Consider the following 24,827-nt stretch of genomic DNA (forward strand, 5'->3'; position numbering starts at 1 on the left):
CTGGTGAAGCAGAACTCACCAATATCTCATTTATATTGGCATTTTAATCTAGCATCATTTTAGATTAATTATAATCAAAATTGCATTTTCAATGCAAATGTATTAATCTGGATAAACTCCAGATTAGTTCTGCACTACATTGATGTAATGTGACTCTGACAGGGCTTAAGAAAACTGTTTTAATAATACAGTAAATACAAGTTAGATGTTCATTAACCTTCATTATTCCAAGAAAAATTACCAATCTACATATCTTTGTTTATCAGCAAGCATTCTTTATTCACAAATATTCATTTATTTTTATTATTTGAGAATAATTTAGGCATGTATTAAAAGCGAAACCATAATTCTTGAAAGGTGTACTGAAATAAAGCCAAGACATCAAGGACACTGACTTTATAAGCAACAAATCTAATTTTTTTGCATGTTTTTTTAATGCTCATCAAAGGCTTTGTAAAAATACTGCAAAATGTATTCCTATCCAACTGTAGGCATGCTAGAGCAAAGTTTGAGCTTAGGGATTGATGCATGACTTAGTTTGACATTTAAATGCTGCCATTTGAACTATGGATCAGTAATGGTTAACCTACTTTTCCATCTCTGTATTTCACATCAATGACCAGAGATGCAAAATATAACAGAAAAGCACTACATCTGCTATTGTATTCTATTTAATTATAGTCATTTAAAATGTTTGAAACCAATTAACTAATAATGGAGTAGAGTTTGAGAACCAAAAATCACCTTGAAACTATTTTTTTAGATATATGCTGTGAATTAAGAAACATTCTGTGGATCAGAAAATTTCTATAATTTTACAGTCAACATCTGAAATGTATAGAATGTTAATATTCCAAGTTAAATACAAAGCCAATTTGCATTTTTGAAAGCCAAAAATGTAGCACTGAAATCTTTTTTGTTGCATGAGATGAATACTGTGCAGATATGAAATTTGTTATGCTATAAATGTAGTTAATACTTTCAGCATGTCTGAGGCAAAGCATATCTCTCCCTGACTTAAATAACTCCTAACATTGTCAGTTACAAGATTCAAGTTATTATTTTAATATTCAGACTTTTTAAACCATTATTTTAAGCTGCTTTATAATTAATTGCAATGGATACATAGTTTTCGTTACATTTAAATGCTATACTAATGTAACTGTACATTGTGCTGTCAAGTGTATATAAAGATTCATGGTTATGTTAATAATGGGGTCAGGATTACAAAGTAATTTTAAAAAATAAGTGAATTTTAATATTTTTTCAAAGATGTAGTTAAGGACAGTGGCAATGGTTTCATTGAATAGAAGTAGCTAACAGTCCAGCACCTATATGTAGCTTCTTTAATTCTTTGCAACAGGATTGTTTGAGCTGATTGCCCCCCAGAATTGTTCCTTCTCATTTGCATTCTCTCTTTCAGATGTTTAAACAGGCTGCTTGATTCTCTCATTTTGGATGCTCTTCATTACCTGTCCAGCAGTAAACATATTAGTGTTTGGAATAGATCACATTGGTTTCCACAGTGGGCTGAATTTTATTAGCTCGCCGCCAAGAAAAAGTACGCGGCGCATGCACAAGGCATATGCCGCGGAGCTGCCGCAATATTTCGCGCGGTAGCTCATTAACATGAAACGGGCAGACTGTCCGCCCCAGATGACGTAGAAGGGGCAGGTGCTTCGTCTCTGGCAGTGGCATTCAGTGCCACTGTGCAGGTGTGACGCCATTTTTAAAGTGACAGATTTGGCAAAAAACTAAAATAAAATTATACTCACACTTCCAATGCCCTCTCCCACAGCCCCCAATGAATAAACCATTTATTATTTGTGCTATCACAACCTTCCCCCCCGAACTTTATTCCCTTTGGCCCTCAACCTCTTCTCACCATCCCCGCAACCAATCGTGTTGGTTTTTGCATCTCCCCGCACCACCCCACCCTGCAAAATTCACTCCTCCCCCTTCCCCACCAGTGTCACGCCTCGGATCTCTGAAAGGAGATCTGCAGGGGTGGGAGTTCCGGTCACCAGCTGAAATATCAGTGTGCAACGGCCATCGGGACAAGGTAAGTGCTTTTGCATGTATTTAAATTTATTTAAATATTTAAATGAAGGCTCTGCCGCTGAGCGGGGGGAAGGAGGGGCTGCGCCGAGGCCTCGCCACCGCCAGTAAAATGCAGTGGGGCCTTCCTGACATCGAGGCCTATGGCAGGCCTTTCCCGAAGTATTTTCCAGGCGGCGCCCACCACCACGACCCCCATCGTTGGAGGTCTTATAAAATTCAGCCCACTATATCAGGATTATTCGGCTCTGAGGCTTTTAACGCTTGTGGCTAGTTCAGTACCGATTATTACTAACAAAAAAAAATTATAGCACAAACAATGATGGTTGAGATTTGGACATAAGTCACAGAATTAATTTACAGACAGTAGGCATTTGGATATAAGACATAATAGATGAATGCATTTTATTTGTACCCACTAGACAATAATTGGAACTGTATACTAACTAGACAATTCTATGTTAATAGTGCCATATTATTTTCAAGTAGGTAAGCAATGTCAGGGCTATTCTTGAAAATTAAATCTTTCAGACAGCAGCAATCAGCAGCCAGGTTAATTGCCTGACTTGTAGACCAGATTCTTGCTGTGCAAGTATCACACACCACATTTTATTTTGCTGTAATTGACCATGCAACCAGGATCATGAAGAACCTGTGTCATTCTGAGAAATATCATGTGGCAGCTACTTAGAATAGTGCATTATTGTTAGAGGTGAAAATAAAATGAGGTCAGAATACGTACATAAGCAGAAACAATTTTATGTTAAAGAATATGACAGCAAGCTCTAAAACATAATGTTAATAAAAAAATTAAATGTCAGCCATAAATGTAATATACGCTGCTTAAGGACTTGCTTGTCAAAAGATAGCATTTATGAAGTAAAAGTATTTGCAGACAAAAAGATAGGTATGATTTTTTTTTACTAATAGCTCTTGTCATGAAGACTTTTCTAACATGTAGTAGGAATAATATTAGAATTTACATAGTGTCATCTGTTTAAAATAGCCACACTCTCATGTTTCATTTAAATAAATTATTGTGCATTCATCACATCGTATATTCATTTATATATCTTTATTTATTTATGTTGTATCTGTTGCCAATCGATTGCTCATATTCATTGCATTACGGGATGTATTTCCACGACATTGTCCAGTGATGCTGTCCTCACCTTCAAGATAATTAAGTTTCAAATTGACTGGAAGATGGTGAAAATTGAAAGTTAAAATTAGAAGTGCTTATAATAAACAGCCGAAAAAAATGTCAGATGATCCTGAGCAGGGATGAAATTGCAAAGGTTGGTAAATGAGGTTTTGTGTTTGCCGTGAGATGTATGTGACATGCCTACCCAACATTGATCTAATATCCAGTCTAGAATAAAAGATTATCTGGAAATTTGCTGCTGGAAAGAGTACTGTGATACACTGGAAAATCAGCATTGCACTTTTGTCTCTGATATGTCTAATTTGTCTTTTTTGTGACATACAGCTGGCTAGACTTTTATTCCAAATATTTGTATCGCAGGTAGCATACATTTGCCAGATGTACGGTAGCATACCAGTTATGTTATTGGACTAGTAATTCAGAAGACTGGATGAATGATCCAGGGACATGACTTCAAATCCCACCATGGCAGCTGGGGAATTTAAATTCAGTTAATTAAATAAATCTGGAATAAAAAGTTTGTATCTTTGCTAGTGACCATGAAACTGCCAGACTGTTGTAAAAGCCCATCTGGTTTAGTAATGTTGTTTAGGGAAGGAAATCTGCTGTCCTCATCTGGTCTAGCCTATATATGACTCCAGACCCACAGCAATGCCCTTTGAAATGACCTATCAGGCAACTCAGTAGTGCTGCAACAAAATATAAGAATAAAACCAGATGGACAATCCAGCATTGACCTAGGTACCAGTAGCCCCACTACTGATATAGCTGCCCAAGTTTGAAGGACACAGTTGCTACACTGGGCCTGTGGCAGGTAGTGAAAGAACCAACATGAGGGATAAACCTACTTGACCTCTTTGTCACCAATCTACCTGTCCCAGAAGCATCTATCCATACGAGCATATGAGCTAGGAGCAGAAGTAGGCCATTCGGCCCATCGGTCTGCTCTGCCATGGCTGATCTGTTTCTGTCTCGAATTCCACACTCCCATCTACACCCCCCCCCTCCCACCAATAATCTTTGATTCCCTTGCCTAACAAGAATCTATCTACCGCCGCCTTAAAACTATTCAATGACCCCGCCTCTGAGGCAGAGAATTCCAAAGTCGCAGAACCCTCTGAGAGAAAAAAGTTTTCCTTGTCTCTGTCCTAAAAGGGCGACCACTAATTTTAAAACAGTGCCCCCTAGTTCTGGACTCACCCACAAGAGGAAACATCCTTTCCACATCCACCTTGTTAAGACATTTCAGAATCTTATATACTTCAATCAAGTCTCCCCTCACTCTTCTAAGCTCCAGTGAAAACAAGCCCAGTCTCTCCAACCTTTCCTCATAAGACAACCTGCTTATTTCAGGTATCAATCTAGTAAACCTCCTCTGAACCACCTCCAACACATTCGCATCCTTCCTTAAATAAGGAGATCAAAACTGCACACAGTATTCGAGATGTGGTCTCACCAATGCCAAGTATAACTGAAGCATAACATCTTTACTTTTATTTTCAATTCCTCTCATAATATAATATAGCATTCCATTAGTCTTCATTATTACTTGCAGTACCTGCATACTAACTTTTTGTGACTCATGCACTAGAACACCTTGATCCCTCAGCACCTTGGAATTCTGCAGTAATTCCCTGTTTAAGAAATACTCTGCTTTTTTATTCTTCCTGCCAAATTGAACACATTATATTCCATCTGCCAGATTTTTTCCCACTCACTCAACCTATCTATATGGGTCTGCAGGCTCCTTATGTCCTCTTCACAACATGTTTTCTTACCTATCTTTGTGTCATCTGCAAATTTATCTACCATGCCATCGCTCCCTTCAACTAAGTCATTGATATAAGTTGTAAAAAGTTGAGACCCCAGTACAGACCCCTACGGGACTCCACTCATCACATCCTGCCAATCAGAAAGGGACCCATTTGTGCATACTCTCTGTTTTCTACCAGCCAGCCAATCTTCTATTCATGCTAATATGTTACCCCCTACACCATGAGCTCCCACTTTGCGCAATAACCTTTTATGTGGCACCTTGTCAACTGCCTTTTGGAAATCTAAGTACAGTACATGAACGGGCTCCCCTTTAGCCACAGCGCATGTTACTCCAATAAATTGGTTAAACATGATTTCCCTTTCACAAAATCATGCTGACTATTCCCAATTACCTTGACTTTTTCTAGGTGTCCAACTTTAGCCTCCTTAATGATCAATTTTAACACCTTCTCCACGACAGACGTCAAGCTAACTGGCCTATAGTTACCTGTTTTCTGCCTCCTCCCCTGCTTCTTGAATAGAAGGGTTATATTTGCTACTTTCCAGTCTGATGGAACCTTTCCAGAATCTAGCGAATTTTGAAAAATTAACACCAACGCATCTACTACCTCATTAGCCACCTCTTTTAAGACCGTAGGATGAAGCCCACAGCTCCATCAGTTTGCTCAGTACCGCTTCCCTGGTGATTGTAATTTCACCAAGTTCTTCTCTTCCTTCCAACTCCTGATTTCCAGCTATTACTGGAATGTTTTTCAGATCCACTTTAGTGAAGAAAAGCAAAATATTTGTTCATTTCATCCACTATTTCCTTATTATCTACTATTAACTCCCCATTCTCACTCTCTAGAGGATCAACACTCACTTTACTTACTCTTTTCCTTTTTAAATACCTGTTTTCTTGCTATCCGTTTTTACATTTCTGGCTAGCTTTCTCTCATACTCTAATTTCTTTCTCCTGATTAACTTTTTAGTCATTCTCTGCTGTTCTTGATATTCTGACCAATAATCTGACCTGCCACTCATCTTTGCACAATTATATGCTTTTTCCTTAAGTTTGATGCTTTCCTTAACTTCTTTAGTTAACGACGGACGGTGGGTCCTCCCCTTAGAATTTTTCTTTATAGTAGGATTACACTTATTCTGAATATTCTGAAATATCCCCTTAAATGTCTGCCAATGCTTCTCTGTTGATCTGTCTCCTAGCCTAGTAACCCAGTTCAACTAGCTCAGCTTTCATGCCATAGTTGCCCTTATTTAAGTTTAAAATACTAGCCTTAGACCCACTCCTCTCTCCTTCAAACTGGATATAAAATTCAATCATATTGTGGTTGCTGCTACCTAGAGGTGCCTTTACTCTGAGGTCATTAATTAATCCTGACATATTACACAATACCAAGCCTAATATAACCTGCTCTCTGGTTAGTTCTAGAACATGCTGCTATAAGAAATTATCTCGAACTCCTCATCCAGGCTATTATTGCCAATCTGATTTTCCCAGTTTATATGTAGATTAGAATCACCCATGATTATTGCCGTCCCTTTATCACAAGCACCCAATATTTCTCCTTGTATACTTTGTCCTACATTGTGGTTACTGTTAGGGGGCCTGTAGGCCACTCCCACTAGTGACTTCTTTCCCCTACTATTCCTCATCTCCACCCAAATTGATTCTACATCCTGATCTCCTGAACCAAGGTCATCTGTACCTATTGCACCAATGCCATCCTTGATTAACAGTGCTAGCCCGCCACCTTTTCCAAGCTTCCTATTCTTCTTGAACGTCATATACCCCTCAATATTCAGGACCCAATCCTTGTCATTTTGCAGCCACGTCTCTGTAATGGCAATCAGATCATATTTATTTACTTCAATGTGCGCTATCAGTTCGTCTACTTTGTTACAAATGCTACGTGCATTCAGATACAGAGTCTTTAGTTTTATCTTTTTATCTTTGTAACATCTAATCTTGACTGTTGTGTGTCCATGACTGTGTTGGTAGGAGTGGCCACTGCTCAGTCCTTTTGGAGACCAAGTCCTGTCTTCACACTGAGGACACTGTTCATCCTGTTGTGTGGCACTACCAGTGTGCTAAATGGGATAGATTCAGAATAGATCTAGCAGCTTGAAACTGGACATCTTTGGGGCACTGTGGGCTATCAGCAGCAGAATTGTATTGAACCACAATCTGTAATCTCATTGCCCAGCATATCCCTCACTCTACCATTACCATTAAGCGAGGGGTTCAATGAGGCATGTAGAAGAGCATTCCAGGAACATTAGCAGACAGACCTAAAAATTAGGTTCCAACTTCATGAAGCTACAATACAGGACTGCATGCATGTTAAACGGTGGAAACAGCATGCTACAGACGGAGCTAAATGATCCCACAACCAATGTATCAGATCAAAACTCTACAGTCCTACCATATCCAATTGTGAATGGTGGTGGACAATTAAAATTAACAGGAGGAAGAAACTCCACAAACATCCTCATCCCAGTACATGGGGGAGGCGGTGATGGAGTGGTAATGCAACTGAACTAGTAATCCAGAGGCCCGAGCTAATGCCTGGGGACATGGCTTCAAATCCCACTATGGCAGCTGGTGGAATTTAAATTCAATTTATACAAAATCTGGAATTGAAAGCTAGTCTCAGTAATTGTGCCATGAAACTATCATTGATTGTTGTAAACAACCCATCCGGTTTACTAATATCCTTTAGGGAAGGAAATCTGCTGTCCTTACCTGGTCTGGCTCCAGACCCACAGCAATGTGGTTGACTCTTAACTGCCATCTCAAATGGCCTAGCAAGCCATTCAGTTAGGAATGGGCAACAAATGCTGGCCTTGCCAGCAACATCCAGATCCCATGAAAGAATAATAAAATAAATGAGTGCAAAATACAAGAATAAAACATTTGCCACCACCTTTAGCCAGAAGTGCCAAGTAAATAATCCATCTTGGCCTCCTCCTCAAGTCCCATTATCACAGATGCCAGTCTTCAGCCAATTTGATTCACTTCACATGATATTAAGAAACAGCTGAGTGCATTAGATACAGCAAAAGCTATGGGCCCTGACAACATTCCGGTTGTGCTGCTGAAGACTTATGCTCTGGAACCAGTCGCGCCCCTACCCAAACTATTTCAGTACAGTTACAACATTTGCATCTACCTAACAAAGTGGAAAATTGCCCAGATAGGTCTTGTTCACAAAAAGCAGGACAAATACAATCCAGTCAGATACTGCCCCATCAGTCTATTCTCGATCCTCGGCAAAAAGATGGAAGCTATCATTGACAGTGCTATCAAACGGCATTTACTCAGCAATAACCTGCTCACCGATACTCCGTTAGGGCCAGACCTCATTACAGCCTTGGTCCAAACATGGACAAAAGAGCTGAATTCCAGAGGTGAGGGAAGAGTGACTGCCCTTGGCATCAAGGTAGCATTTGATTGAGTGTGGTACCAAGGAGCCCTAGCAAAACTGAAACCAATGAGAATTGGGGGAAAATCTCCATTGCCTGTGTTCATACCGAGCACAAAGAAAGGTTGAGGTAAATCATCTCAGCCACAGGACATCGCGACAGGAGTTCCTCAGGGTAGTATCCTAGGCCCAAGCATCTTCGGCTACTTCATCAATGACCTGCCCTCCATCATATGATCAGAAGTGAGGAAGCTTTCTGATGATTAAGCAGTGTTCAGTTCCATTTGCAATTCCTCAGATACTGAAGCAGTCTATGTCTGCATGCCGCAAGACCTAGACAACATCAAGGTTTGTGCTAATAAGTGACAAGTAACATTTGTGTCACACAAGGGCTGGGCAATGGACATCTTTTTTAAGAAAGAGTTTAACATGTCTCCTTGACGTTCAACAGCATTACCATCATCAAATCCCCACCATCAACATCCTGGGGATCACCATTGGCCAGAAGCTTAACTGGTTGGGTGGTTAGCATCCTTCCATTTACAAAAGATGATGGACATACAGCAAACAATCCATTTAGGTGGGGTGTCTTGGTTCACCTTTGCTGATAACTGTGAAGGCCAATCCTTGAGAGGCAGGTTCTGCCACTCGTGTCGCACATGAAACTGCCAAGTGACACTGTGCATTGTTTTTGATGTTGGCACTTGTTGCCAAGCTGCTGTAGCAAATGGTCGTCGACAGTCCACAGTATGTGTCATCATTTCCCTCTTTTGCCAGCTAGTTTACTCTCAGGTGCAATAGTTGACATTTAGGGCCTTCATGTCATGCTGGCAAACATCCTTGAAGTGGAGCTTTGGGTGCCCCACTGGTTGTCTGGCCCTGGCTACCTCACCATACAGAAGATCCTTGGGTATGGGACCGTCTTCCATCCTGAGGCCGTGTCGAATCCACCAAAGCTGCCTCTGTTTGTTTAGTGTGCACACACCTGGGAGCTCTGCCTTTGAGAGGACTGCTGCATTTGTGATTTTGTCCTGCCAGGATATACTCATAATGCACTACAGACAGTGAAGATGGAAATTATTGAGCTTCTTTTCCTGGTAGCTGTAAGCCACCCATGTTTCACAATCATACAGCTAGGTGTTAAGAACTAGACCAGCCACATAAATACTGTGGCTACAAGAGCAGGCCAGAGGCTGGGAATTCTGCAGTGAGTAGCCCACTTCCTGACTCCCCAAAGCCTTTCCACGATCTACAAGGAACAAGTCAGGCCTGTGATGGCATACTGTTCACTTACCTGGATGAGTGCAGCTCCAACAACATTCAAGAAGCTCGACACTATGTAGGACAAAGCAGCCTGCTTGATCAGCACCCAATCCATCACCTCAAATATTAACTCCCTCCACCAACAGTGCACCTTGGCTACAGCATGTACAATCTACAAGATGCACTGTAGCAACATGCCAAGTCTTCTTCGATAGCACCTCCCAAACCCGCCGCATCTAACCTCTTGAAGAACAAGGGCAGCAGGCTCATGTGAACACCACCACCACTTCAGATTTCCCCTCTAAGGGCTGGCTTTTAAAAGCCTGCTGCTGATCCCGGCGGCAAGCTCAAAAAATGGCAGCCTGCCTGTGCGGGCCTCTTGCCAAAGAGCTGCCGCAATCTGAAGCGCAGTGGCTCATTTCAATAGCTGGGTCAGCCCGCTGCCTCCCCCCCACACACAATCTGGTGGAGAGCACGGGCTGTCCGTACCCAGCAATGGCGTCAGCTGCCGATGCGCAGGCGCTGGTGCTATTTTTAAAGCCCTGTCGGCATATTTAAATTTTGAAAGAAATATCCCCCAAAATTAAATAACTATATTTCTTATGCCTCTTTCACACCCCACCAATAACAATTACAATAACTATTTGCCCTTAACCCCCTAAAACACTTAACTCTTACACCTGACCTTCCCCTCCCCACCAAACTACCCAAAGTTTAAGGTTCAACCGTTCCAACCATCCCCTACAACCATTGTGTATTTGACCCCGTCGGCCCCCCTCCCCACTGCACTGATAAACTTATCTCCTCCCCCCACCCCACCAGTACGCTGTCGTGTTTTCCCAAACAGGGATCTGAAGGCGCGGGAGTGCCAGCCGCTGTGCTGAAGATCGCAGTGGGCCAAGATTGCAGCAAGGTGTATTTAAATTTATTAATTTTATTGATTTGCATATTTAAATTGTGGTCCTGTCACCCAGCAACGGTGTCGTCGTCACGGAGCCTCGCCGCCACCACTGTGCCAGTGTCGAGGTCCGTGGTAGGCCTCATCCGGAGCCATCTTCAGCCGCAACCCTCCCCCCCCCCGCCCCACCCCACTGCTCCACCACAGAACCTGAAGCCTGGGGGAGAACAAAATCCAGCCCCAAATCACACAGCATCCCAGCTTGGAAATACATCACTGTTCCTTCATTGTCATTGGGTCAAAATCCTGGAACTCCCTCTGCAGTAGTTCGAGAAGGCAGCTCACTCCCACCTTATAAAGGGCAATGTCCAATAAATGCTGGCCTTACCAGTGATAAGTATATCCTATGAATGAAAAAAAAGAATTGAGCTGAAATTTCACTTGAGTGCAATAAAATGGCCTTCATTACTGGGTTAAAAAAATTGACCATCAGTAAGGATCTAGGAATGCACAGCAGATATTAACATTTAATACTGTTTCACATATAAAACATAGTTAATGTTTACATGTCAAATTTAGTGTTCTGAACTTAACCAGATTGGAATCCAGAATGCTGAGCTGGTCAAAGTGTAATATTGATTAATATTCCAAGCTAGCGAGTAGTTATCTGACAACTGAGAAGCAATTATTAGGTTTATCTAGTTGGTTTGTTTTTGCAATTTTTTGTGCAGATTTTATGAAACAAGAATAATTTATTTTGGCTAATTGTTTTAACTTTTAGACATGAACCTCTGTATATTTTCCATCATCTTATTTGAGCATTTGAGCCGACAGTCAGTGTAGCTTGTGATTGGAAATGTCTTGAAGCTTCAGGTACCCACAAAATTGAGTTGGATTTCTTTTTGCTGAAATTTCAAAGCTAAGAAACAAATTTAGTAAAGGTTTCAATTTCCAGAATATTGTATTGTCAGATCTGTGTTAAGAAATTATTGAATGCAAGAGTGACATTCTTTTGTACTTGCAACTGGTAAGAAAGAGTTATGATGATTTCTGACAATGGAGTTGCTCTGCCCAACCAGTAGGAGGTGCTTATAGCCTGCTATCCAGTCACAACTGTGGCACTGATAGAGCTATAACCAAATAAATATTGGGAGCGCTACTTATGCATGAAGATAAATTAATTTCTTTCATTTGAGGAGAAATCTTTTGATGATTTTTCCGCCTTGCTGCTGTTTCTTCTTTTCTCCAGAAGTAGTGAGTAGTGAACAAAGTCGTGTGACAGGCTGGATGCGACTACATAGGTTAAAAAAAAAACTGCTTGTATGTCTGAGAATATATTTGTAAGGAAATGAAAACGTGAGAGAGCTTGCATCTTTACATGATGAGCTAAATCTAAGCAGTCTGCTCACCAGTTTTTAAAAGTGAAGTACATTTAGTTAAATAACAGATTTTTGTTTGCTGAATTGCAATTTATGAGTACATTCATATACTGATAAGTTATATTCTCTTCGCAGGAACAGTTGTGCTATGTACAGAGCCTCAAGAAAGCTCTGTAGTGGGAGACCGATCACTGCCGCAGGGGGGAGACGATGACCTCGCTTCCAAGAGACCTCGCTCAGCCGGTAGCAGCAAACCCAGTCAGGAGCAGGTAAAAAAAAACCTGAAGGATATTTGATCAGTTATTTTTTTCTTTTTCTGGTGTGTTCTCTTTATCAATTTTTCCCAGTGAATTGCTCATCAAATATTTCCCAGCGAATTGTTTATTGAAGGTTTATGGACAAATATTCAAACTGTCTAGTTTCATCATTATATCTTGATGTAAAGTATTCTGTTTTCAATTATCCACTGAAAGGAAAATTGTCTTAATTTTTGACATGGATGCAAGAATTCCCACAGTGTAAACAAGGGCCCATTTGAGAGTACTGAAAATAGCTTACATAAGAGTCTAATTTTTCATCATAACAATGGGTAAAACTATTTGAAATCTTACTGTAAAAAGTAAGGACAATTTAATTATCCCCTTTTTTTTGTTAATATTCAGCTGGTCTTTATTGACATGAAGGAATAAACATTCTATTCAATTTGACTTCATGTTTTATGAATGCACTTGTGTTTTCTCACTGCAAAATGAAATGATACAGCTATCTTAAAAAAAAAGAACAGAAAAACCTTGCGTGCTGTATACCACCAGTTTTTAATATAAATTTTATTAAATGCTATTTGGTTTCAGCTCTACCAGTGCCCCTACTGTAATTATAACAGTAAGGATGCAAATAGGATCCAGATGCATGTCATGTCCCAGCATTCGATGCAGCCAGTCATCTGCTGCCCTCTTTGTCAGGATGTCCTCAGCAACAAGATTCATCTACAGCTCCACCTGACCCACTTGCACAGCGTGGCACCTGATTGTGTGGAGAAGCTACTTATGACTGTAAGCAGTTTAAAATATATTTCAGTCAAGGAGTTTTGGCTTCAGAACTGGAAATTAATATCCATCATTATTTACAATACAAGTCTGCTGAAAAGCTCATTGCCTTTTCAGAACAAAATATATTCCCGTTGTGATTTATGCTGTCAGATAATTCCTGATTTGCTTTTCGATGAACCACGCTGCCATTTAAGCATCATATATTACTAGGGGTTGAAGTACTGGTCCACATTTTCCCACGTAGAAGTAAAATAGCAATGGCACGTGGTTGTTGTGATTTTAAAAATTATATTTTGCATCAGGAAAAAATGTTTCTAATTTCTACATACTGCATAGCTTTTTAAGACTATTTTACTGAATGAGGAAAGAAGGTGCATCCATATAAGAGAGCAAAAGAGCAAGACCCAAGAAGCAGTTGCTGAAGAAACAGGTCAAAAGTCACCTATGAGATGAGCCAAATTACTACTTTAAATAATAGCAGAAACAGAGAGTTGTGCATGCTTGTGGTTATTAAACAAGCAGCTGCAAATAACAATAATGAGTGTTGAAAGAAGTAAAACATCAATAGAAGAGTGAGTTGTAGACAGTAGCAAAAGGGATTTAATGAAATTTTTTAGCTGTATAGAAGGAGAAGTAACAGATATGTGGTGTGAATTCTTTAGGTGTTAGTCTTGCCTCAGTGCTACTATTGCCTCTGAGTCAGAATTGTGTGGGTCCAAATCCCACACCAGAGACCTGAGCACATAATCCAGGCTGGGTCTTTGGTGCAGTACTGAAGGAGTACTGTTATGAAAATACGGGAAAAAAATGAAATGTCCATAGCACACCTAGATCAAATGAGATACATCCTAAAATCCTCAAATAGTTTGTCCTCTTGTTCATGCTTCTAGAAGTTTCATAGATACAGGCACTGTATATGTGGTATTTAAAAAGTTGAGACATGAACTTGGGAAGGATAGATTAGTTGGCCAAAATTGTTAATGGGGAGGAATGACCAGCTTCATGCAGGCCCCCATCTGCCAAGAATGAGGCACATATTTCGCCACATGAATATTAAAACTTAAAATTGTTGCTGGAAAGAAAAGAGGGCCTATCACAAGGAATTACCAGGCCCCTCGCCGGAAAGACCTTTTTTGCATAGTAACAGACAGTACTTGGAAAGGACAAAGGGGCCACTCGCTGCTCCACTTTAATCCACTTTTGATTACCAGACGTTGAAGGTGGAGAGGCTAGGATTCCACGATAACTACTAAGATGGCGGAATACACAAAGAGACGTGGTCAGACCAGTTTAGTCACATGACTAACTGGCTGTTGGAGTTTTTTGAATTTGAACTTGCCACAGAGAATTTGAACTCGGAAAGCTGTTTGCTCCTGGACTGGAAAAAATTTCTCATGCCTCGCTTGCCGCCCCCTCTCTCCTGTCTGCTTATTTCTTTCTCACTAGCTTTGGAATCCATTGAAGACACAGGAACCCCAAGAGAGAAAAGTCTCCTACAGTGAACAAAGTGTAAGAAGAATACTGGGCCCCAATAAAAAGCAAGAATTACAGACAAGCAAGAACTCCTGAGAAAAGGACTACAGTGAGCTCGAAGCACAGTAACAAGAAACTCTTCAGATATTGCCTCAAACCTCTCTATTTTTTCTTCTCTTTTCAGTCTCTATTTGCATGTGCGTATCGCGTATGCATGCTAGTGTGGAGCGTGGCCTGTATCCGTAGGCATTAACCAAATTAGAGTTTAAGTTTTAATAAATTTCACTTTTCTTCTTTAAACCTAAGAAAAAACCTGTTTATACTCATTTCTTTGCCTTATAATTGGAAAGTGGTGAACAAGGATTCACCAAGAGGGAGCTAAAAACATGGTGTGTTTAAAAATTAAAACCCTGTTACAATAAGACCAGGTGAAGGCCTAGAAAGACCCCTAGACATCTGTCTCACCTGGTCATAACAGGAATGTGAGTGTTAGCGTCCTGACTTTTACCCACAGACAAATGAGAAATTGGAAATGGTAAGCCAAATTGTTCCCAATAAAAAAAAGAGCAAGATTAATACAGGTTTTCTTGTGGTTGTGTGTGCTTGAATACTAACATGTCTGCAACTGAAGCTAGTAGTTCTCCAAGCCAGAGTGAAGTAAATTGGGATAAGTTAAAAGCACTGTCTATGGAAGAGTTGAGAAAATTGGTTGAGCAGTGTGGGATAACTGTACATTGAAAGGCTAGGAGGTCTGAACTCTGAAGGCTAGTGGCCAACCATTTTTCCCTTTAATCTGAAGAAGCAGAAGTAGTGTTAGAAGTATACCTAGACAAGGTACTGCTAGCAAAGATACAATTGGAACAGAGGAAACTCGAATTAGAGGAAAAAGAGAGAGAGAGGCAAGAGAGGGAAAAAGAGAGAGCATTCTAAAAGTAATGTGAAGAAAATGGGTGGCACAGTGGCGCAGTAGTTAGCACCGCAGCCTCACAGCTCCAGGGACCCGGGTTCGATTCCGGGTACTGTCTGTGTGGAGTTTGCAAGTTCTCCCTGTGTCTGCGTGGGTTTTCTCCGGGTGCTCCGGTTTCCTCCCACAAGCCAAAAGACTTGCAGGTTGATAGGTAAATTGGCCATTATAAATTGTCACTAGTATAGGTAGGTGGTAGGGAAATATAGGGACAGGTGGGGATGTTTGGTAGGAATATGGGATTAGTGTAGGATTAGTATAAATGGGTGGTTGATGTTCGGCACAGACTCGGTGGGCCGAAGGGCCTGTTTCAGTGCTGTATCTCTAATCAAAAATGAAAGGCAGGAGAGAGAGAGAGAGAAAGAATATTCCAGAAAGAATGTGAAGAACGAGAGTTGAGGTGGCTTGAGTTAACGAGGGGGTGACAGAGTAATCCCAGTGAAAGTATGGCCAATATGGAGGAGCAGAATTCAGGTCTGGGTACAGAATTGCTAAAATTTGCTCAATTAATTCCAAAATTCAATGAGGACGATGTGGAGGCGTTTTTTGAGAAACTGGCAAGGCAGCTAAAATGGCCAGCTGAGACCTGGTCTCTTTGAATACAAAGCAAACTAACTGGAAAAAACCATGAGATTTATTCCTTGTTGCCAGATGAGAGTTCATCAAATTATAAACTTACCAAAAATGCTGTCCTCGGGACATATAAATTAATACCTAAAGCCTATCGCCAAAAGTTTAGAACCCTCAAAAAGCAAGCTAATCAAACTTATCTGGAGTTTGAAAGAAGTAAGCAGCTGGCTTTTGACCAGTGGCTGAGGGTTCTTAAAATACAGCTCAGCTATGAGACTCTCAGAGAAGTACTTCCGTTACAGGAACTTAAAAACTCTCTCCCACTCTCAGTAAAGACCCATGTAGAGGAACAGCTGGTTCCGAGAGCCTGGCAAACGGCCATTCTGGCTGATGAGTTTGCTTTAATTTGTAAGTCAGTTTCCTAGTTGAGAACCTTTCCTAATCACCCTCACAAATCAAAAAATGACAAAGGGTGGGAAGGTGATCTCCACCCAGGCAGTCCTGGGAGAGAAAGGAAAGCAGGAGACACAGGGAGCCCTCCTCCAGCCAAAAAGGAAGGTGCTATGAGCAAGAGTGAGACTCTGAGACCTGTGTGCTTCCATTGTAATAAAGCAGGGCATTTAAAAGTTGACTACTGGAAACTAAAGGGAAAAGTGGTAGGGTTAATCAGGGCACACCCGCTCAGTAAAGACGAGGGCCAGATGGAAAACACAAAACAAGCTGTGGCTTTAACTGCAGCAAGAGTGCAACCCAGGAAGCTTACTACGGCCAGTGCAGAAAAAGTTAATAGGAGTCCTGAAGGTTATCAGGGTTTTGTGTCTGAAGGGAAAGTAACCCCATACCCCCGAGTGAGGCAAGCAAGCCCATAGTTATTCTCAGGCACACAGGGGCCACTAGATCCCTTTTACTGGGAAAAGGCCTGACGTTTCCCCCTGAGAGTGCAGTGAACACCAATGAATGGCATTGGAGGGCAGTGTATGTCTGCACCTGTACACCGGGTGCACCTGAAGTGCGACCTAGTTTCAGGACTGGTGACCTTAGTGATTGTCCCTAGTTTGCCTGTGGACAGGGTTGACCTGCTCCTGGATAATGATCTGAGTAATGACTAGTAGAGAAAGAAAGATCGCAGGAGGTCAGAGAGACAGGGTAGTGGCAGAGACGGTTCCCTGCAGTTTCCCTGAATGTGTAGTGGATCAGGCCATGATCAAACCAGATCCCCCAGAGGAGACTGCATTGGCACTGCAGGCAGATGACCATGAGGTCTGCTGTTCAAGACTTTCTTTGGAAAGTTAGGAGTCTCAGGGAATGGAGTAAATGGACTTTCCCTAGCAAGCCCACCCGGTATTGCGACAGTTATCACAGGCTGCCCAGTCTGAAAGTGAAGCAGAGGGAGTCCCTGATTGCTACTATTTAAAGAATGAGGTACTGATGAGGAAATTGAGTTTTCCTCAGACCTGAGGGCAAGGAGTAGACAGTAGTTCACCAGTTAGTGGTGCCACAGAGGTACAGGAGAGAAATATTAAGAAGGGCCCACGAGACTACAGTGGCTGTACATGCGGTATACAAAAGACCAAAGCCCACATAAGACAACAGTTTGACTTGTCAAAATTCCACAAAGATGGGGTGGAGTACTGCAGGAGTTATCACATGTGCCAGGTTGAGGGAAAACCCCAACCTACAGTGAAACCTGCACCGCTAAGTCCTATACCAGTGTTAGGAGGACCCTCCAGCAGAGGGCTGGTGAACTGAAAAAGACCCCCACTGAGAACAAAAGGGGACAGGCAGGCACAAGGCTGGCAAAAGGTTAGAAAGAGAAGGGGAAAAGGTGACCAAGAGGGCAGGTTAAAGGAAGTCCAGGAGGAATCCTGGATGAAAGCCCCTACCATCTGGTCAGCCAATCCCGAAAAATGTGAAAGGTTAGACCCCACATCCTCCTATATAAATGCAGACTCTAGAAGCACCCCACCAGAGTTGCTAACAGCATTTACAGGAACCTGCAGAGACAAAGAGAGACCTCTAGGGGGCACCGAAACTGTGAAGGTGATGCCTCACCTAGTTAAATGCCACAGGACAGTGCAGTGAAGTCTTTACACATACCTGCAGGCAGGAATGTCCCAGAGAACAAAAGGAAGATTAACAAAGAATCCTCCCCCACATCCATCTCCTAAAGGCAAAAGCCTTTGCATGGCTCAGCAAAGCACTGAGAAGGGGTCAGAATAGTCCCGCCCACTACTAACTCTCCTGGAAAAAACACTACCTCAACAGGAGTAGAGCCCTAGACAGTCATGGCAATGGGCAAACTGAAGAAAAGCTTCCCCAAAGAACCACACGGCTACTGGGATGCCAAAAAAGGGGAGTTAAAGCAGCACTGGCACCCTGAAAAGGCAATTTTAATAATCTTTAAGATTGATGAATGAATGGAAATGAATGCGAGAAATGCATGGTTTTTCTTCTGTATCTTATATTTCTCTCAAACCTTTTAATGAAATGCGCTTTTTTCCAAATCACATTTTATTCCCCTGGGTATGGAGGTGTCATGCAGGCCCCCACCTGCCAAGAATGAGGCACATATTCCGTCACATGAATATTAAAACTTAAAATTGTTGCTGGGAATAAAAGAGGGCCTATCACAAGGAATTGCCAGGCCCCTTGCCAGAAAGACCTTTTTTGCATAGTAACAGACAGTACTTGGAAAGGACAAAGGGGCCACTCGCTGCTCCACTTTAATCCACAATGGACTTTTGATGACCAGACGTTGAAGGTGGAGAGGCTAGCATTCCACGTTAACAGCTAAAATGGTCGAATACACAAAGAGACTGGTCAGACCAGTTTAGTCGCATGACTAACTGGCTGTTGGAGTTTTTTGGATTTGAACTTGCCACAGAGAATTTGAACTCAGAAAGCTGTTTGCTCCTGGACTGGAAAAGATTTCTCATGCGTCACTTGCTGCCGCCTCTCTCCTGTCTGCTTATTTCTTCCTCACCAGCTTTGGAATCCATTGAAGACACAGGAACCCCAAGAGAGAAAAGTCTCCAAGAGTGAACAAAGTGTAAGAAGAATACTGGGCCCCAACAAAAAGTAAGAACTCCCGAGAAAAGGACTACAGTGAGCTTGAAGCACAGTAACAAGAAACTCTTCTGACATTTCCTCAAACCTCTCTACTTTATCTTTTCTTCTGCTGTTTCTGTCTCTATTTGCATGTGCATATCACGTATGCATGCTAGTGTGGGGCGTGGCGTGTATCCGTCGACGTTAACCAAATTAGAGTTTAAGTTTTAATAAATTTCACTTTTCTTCTTTAAACCTAAGAAAGCCTGTTTATGCTCATTTCTTTGCCTTATAATTGGAAAGTGGTGAACAAGGATTCACCAAGGGGGAGCTCAAAACACCGTGTGTTTAAAATTAAAAGCCTGTTACAATAAAACCAGGTGAAGGCCGAGAAAGACCCCTAGACACCTTTCTCATCTGGTCAGCTACAGAGTATTTTATGCACCCTGTCAATTTACAGACCACAAAGAACAGTCAACATAGATTTAGAAGCAATAAGTAACACCTACTGGATCCTTTAAGGAAATAACCAGATTAGTTGGTAAGCACTATTCGTACAATTTACTAGAATTTTCAGAAAGCATTTCATAACATTCTATATCTAAGACTGTTAAAGAAGATTAGGCCTGGTCATTTCCTCACAGCTGTTCCCTTAGCTTCGCCAGTGGAAATCTCAGAAGCAGCTCTGAGGAAATTCTGAGTCATATTGCATTTATTGCAAATTAACTGGCCAATTAAAAATTCACCAATAGAAAGCTAAAAGCGATAGCCTCCATCTTGAGGTCAGTGACTCGTGGAGTCATATAGGAGATTCTTCTAGTTCACAGCTATTTACACAGCTCATGTGGAGGAGGGTACATCTTGTAATATGATGAAAGTTACTAATGACATCAATTTGTGTGGCAAGATAATCTGTCTGGAAGAGATTTAGAGCAGTCAAAGAAATCTGGACACATTCAACGGTTGGCTTAAGTAATAGTAAATGGGTTTTAATGTGAATAAATGTAAAATAAAGCACATTGAAATAACAATAGAATGTGTACACAATGGGCTGAATTTTCGGCGAGCTTCAAAAATGGAGTAGCGCACGGGCGAGATGTGCAGTGCGGAGCCGCCGCAATGTTTAGCCCGGCAGCTCATTTACATGTCCGGGGTGAACCGGCTGCCCCAATGACGTCGAGTGGGCGGGCGCTCCATCCCCTGCAACGGCATCTGGCGCCACTGCGCAGGCGCAGCACCATTTTTAAAGGGCTTGCAGCCCTTCATTTTAATTTAAATGCTTAAAGATACAGGACCTGTGAAATTGAAATGAAAAATTTATGGAAAGTTTCAAACCCCTCTTCCACCCACCCCCCATAACTAAACACTTTCTTAATTGCCCTCTCCCCCAAAAAAACTTACCTCATGATCCTGACCTTCACTCACCAACACCCCCCCCAAAGTTTGATATCTTTCACCTTCATCCCTTCCCACCATCCCCTCCACCAATCGCAATGGTTTTCTCCTCTTTCCCCACCCCCCCCCTCCCCGCCATGAAACCTACCTGCTCGCCCTTCCCAACCAGTGTTCCATCTCGGATCTCTGAACGGAGATCCAAGGCGCGGGAGTTCCGCCAACTGGCTGGAATATTGCAGCGAGACGGCTGGCCGGCACGGCGAGGTAAGTATCTATTCATTAATCTGAATAAATTAACATATTTAAAAAATATATATATATATTTTAATTATGTTTCCGTCGCCAAGCAGCGGTGGGGCCTCCTGGCATCGAAGCCTGTGGTGGGCCTCTCCCAGAGGTATTTTCAGGGCCCCACCACCATGACGCCTGACGTCAGGGAGCTGGTAAAATCCAGACTAGCTAAGGTAGTACAGAAACATTATTTGGATATAATTTTTGGCTATTCAGTGAAAGTTAAGATCATGTCAAAGAGATTTGATTATAAATTGAAATAGGCTACCTTATTCTTCAGTAATCCATTAAATTAAGAGTGCTGAATACAATATTGAGCACTTTGGGCTCTATTCTCCTCTAGTAATTCAAGTGAAAATGTAGGTATATGTGGTAAATTGTGAGAAAATATTAGTAACCAGTCATCTTGGTTACATTGCTCTGTATATACCTACTGTTATGACCGAGGTGGGAGGAGTGCACTGTCTTTTCTAGTTCCACTTCTCCACAGATCACAACATATATTTAAATGTTCTCCAAGTTATCAATACAGTCAATCATAGACTGCATTCTTTATCCAAAAATAAAATACACCTACCAGGTTTCTTTAATAAACAACAAAATTATCAGTTTATTATAAAACAAAATGACGTAACCAGTTACGAAGCAAAGCATTAACACGCAGAGTGAAATATGAAAGTTCACTTTTACCTTAGCCCCTCACACACATCTCACACACACAGGTTAACTGAAAAAAGAGATTTGCTTTTTAGAGCTCTGTTACAAAAAAAGACAAAAAAAAACACTTTAGCCAAATACTTGCTAATGCTTGAAGAAAAACAGAGAATATATGAAAAGATGTCAGTTGTCCCTTTTTTGGTTTGGCGTCCTAAATACTTGTCAATGGCTGCCACTTGGATCTTTCTGGAACAGTTCTTTTTAGGCGATGTTGAAAATCTGTTTGGCAGGTTTTCTGGGCGAAATGCGGCATCGGGGGTTTCTAGCAGGCCTTTCAGGAGGAATGCAGTATCTATTTCTCTATTTCTTACACTCGCTTCTAAGAGCTTCTCAAAGAGATGGCAAAGGCTGACCTGGGGTGACTGCTCCCTTGGCTGCTTTTTAAAACTCCTTTCAAAACACTCCATACCCCAACTCACTGTCCAAAGCGAAAGCAAAAACATCTAAAGAATCAAGCCTCCTGACCCCTAGAAACCTTGATCTGTCACTTCTCTGTGCACATCTTCCCCAGGTGAAATAAGCCCCCTGTTGGGTATTTATCTGAAGACAGATGACTTCCAGCAAATGTTGTTTTCAAACAAGACCTCTCAGTGTCGCTTCAATGATCACAGTGAAAAAAATCCATGGAATCCTTTTCAGTTTTCCCAAATATTACAATGTCCATAATTCTAAAATACATGAGTGCTCAGAAAAATACTTAACAAAAAGTATAGAAGTATTGCTGAAAATAGAGACATGTTGTCGAAGCTTTTCATCTTGCACTCATCAGGACAACACACAAGAATACCAATGTAAGGGAAAGCAACAACTTTACACTGTATGAGAAGAGAGTGCTGATTGGTTGGCAAGTGGACTCTGGTAGAGGCATTGTCATGCAGAATGCACCAGTTTATGGTGACTGACAGTTAACTGCGAAGTTTTGTTTGAAATTTAAACCAGGCAGCTTGACTCTGATTGGTCAAGGCATTGCCCTGAGGAAATATAGAAGTACCATCATAACATTGCATATCCAAAATGGATTAATAATAATTGTGGAGAGTTCAAAAAGAAACAATTTGAGTTTGTTAATGTCATTAATGAGGTGTTTGTGCAATAATAAGTTTCAAGAATGACAATGACTGAAGTGAGAAGTACAAGCCTGTATTGTAAGATGGGGCAGGAGTTTTCGTAGTTCAAATTAAATGCAGCCCTTGTGAGGAAGTGGGAAAGAACGGCTCAAGGGAAGAAGCAAGTGCCATAGGTAAGTTTATTTCCCTTTTTAGTGTCCATAGTAGGTGCAGAGAAGTTCTAAGCTGCTAGGTCTTTGCAAATCTGTGAGATTACACCAGTGTGCAGGAGAAATCTAAAAAAACTACTTTGCAAGGCAGTACCCGGGCTGTTTGAACAGGTGAATATTTACAGTAGATGTTATTTGTGGAAAAGGGAAAATAATGCAATAAAAGTGAGTATTCAAAGATAGCAGAGAAGAAAGCTGTGTTACATCAAAAATATCCAACCTCTGAATATTGTGCAGAGAAAAGTAACTAACAATATCCATCCCAAAGCATTGGGAGCTATCAGAAAAGATTGAAGAGCTTGTGATTCTTTACTCTGGACATGAAGAAGTTTCAGGGCGAAACAAGGAATATGGGCTTAAGCTACGAAGAGGGTGGGTTTACAAATAATTTAGATTTAACTACCTTATGCAGAGATTGTTACACATGTTGAACATACTGCACATGGAGGTAGTGGTGACAAATTGTGTGGAAAAACTTAAGGGAATATTGGATAGGTATTTGAGGAAGTGGTCAATGTAGGGTATTAGTTTTTGAGACCAGCCTAGTGGAATGCAGTGTCATTTCTGTTCCTGTAGTTTCCTAATCTGTGCCAGTTTTATTAAAGAAGAATAATGGAGAGATTTGCATATGGTCACCACAGTCATATTAAACAGGTTCAACTAAACCACACCATGTTTATTAGTAGCTTCTGTTATATTGCTCTTAACCAATTACACAGAGTTATATACATAGAATATATAGCACACAGTTGTTTACAATTCTGCTTTCTTTGTTCGGAGATATTCTCTGGTCAGTTTGATTTAATCAGTATTAATCTTGCCTCTATGTCTCCCTCCAGAATTTGTATAACATAGGCTAATCTGACAATCCAGTGCAGAGGGAGTGTTCTATTATTTGAGGAGCTGTCCTTTGGCAGAGATGTTGCACCAAAGGATCAAATGCTTGTTCGAGTGGTTAAAATGGACTTTATATAGGTCTCAAAGAAAAGCAAGGAGGTGTGTTTTGGCTGCAGTCCACCTCACCAAAATGTATCAACTGGCCATTTATCTCATTGGAGTTTTTGGGAGCTTGCTATGTGCAGAATTCCTGCCATTTTTGTCAGCATAATAACAGTCGCTCTGTTCAAAGTAATTCATTGTATATGAAGCACTTTTGAGACATTTCTGCAGGATTAGATAAGACAGTTTCTTGAATGCAAGTCTTTCTTTCTAGGCAGTGAAAATTCACTACAATATCACCACGCATGAGTCAGTTTCACTTTCACATTTCAGATCATGCACACCACTCTACCCCAACTGTGTGCCAAGTCAGCTGAGACTGAGGCCTAAAAAGGTAAATGCTGGGGGCTAAATTAGGAGAGCGGGCCACTACTAAGTCTCCCTCCATTTGCAAAATTCTGGCCTCACTGCCACTACCCTGGCCTATCACCACCTTTCACCAGGTGATCTTGGGGAGTGGTGATAAGATGGTACAATGGCAGCAAAATTGTTCAGGAAGCCCAACCCTGCTTGCCACATTCACATAGGGAGAGCAAAGAAGGGTGGAGGAGGGAAATGGAGCTGTGGGGCAGGCAGGTGAAAGTAGGCTTCACTGTTCAATTTTACTGCCATTTCTACAACTATCTCGTTTGGAGGAAAATGCAGTCCCATGTTTGGGTTTTAAAAGCCTATAAATTGTGGCTGTTTACAAAATAGTATACACAGATCTTGGAGTCTTGGCAGGATCACAAACTCTGATTCATAGTGAAACTACAGGAAACAAAGGCCTAAGACATTTATCGTGTAGGATCTCTTCAAATTGATTCCCGGGGCAAATAGTGCTGTGGGACACTGCCTGCGCGGCATGTGTGGATTTATCCATTGATATCAATTTGGAAACCCACACGGGCCGTGCAGGTAACAGTATCGGAGCTGTCTGCCTCCAAGGAATCGGCATCGTCTGTGTAGAAGCAAACTATGCAAATTAATTTTTAGCCTACAAGTATGAACTTAATGATTGGCACATCATGTTATAGCATTGATGTTTGTGTTCTGATTATTTGATCTAGATATTTAGTGTAATGTCTTTATCATCTATAAAGCT

At 41.3% G+C, this 24,827-nt stretch overlaps 1 protein-coding gene across 1 annotated transcript in view; it reads left to right on the forward strand.

The window, feature by feature from the left end:
• LOC137370042 (zinc finger homeobox protein 4-like) overlaps positions 1-24,827 on the forward strand; it is a 340,565-nt gene that overhangs the window by 284,446 nt on the left and 31,292 nt on the right. Inside the window, exons 7-8 of the mRNA XM_068032076.1 lie at positions 12,097-12,230; positions 12,813-13,013. Of these exons, the coding sequence (XP_067888177.1) occupies positions 12,097-12,230; positions 12,813-13,013 (335 nt within the window). The remainder of the gene's footprint in view (positions 1-12,096; positions 12,231-12,812; positions 13,014-24,827) is intronic.

Source organism: Heterodontus francisci, chromosome 5 (assembly GCF_036365525.1).
Source record: "Heterodontus francisci isolate sHetFra1 chromosome 5, sHetFra1.hap1, whole genome shotgun sequence".
Lineage (NCBI taxonomy): Eukaryota > Metazoa > Chordata > Chondrichthyes > Heterodontiformes > Heterodontidae > Heterodontus > Heterodontus francisci.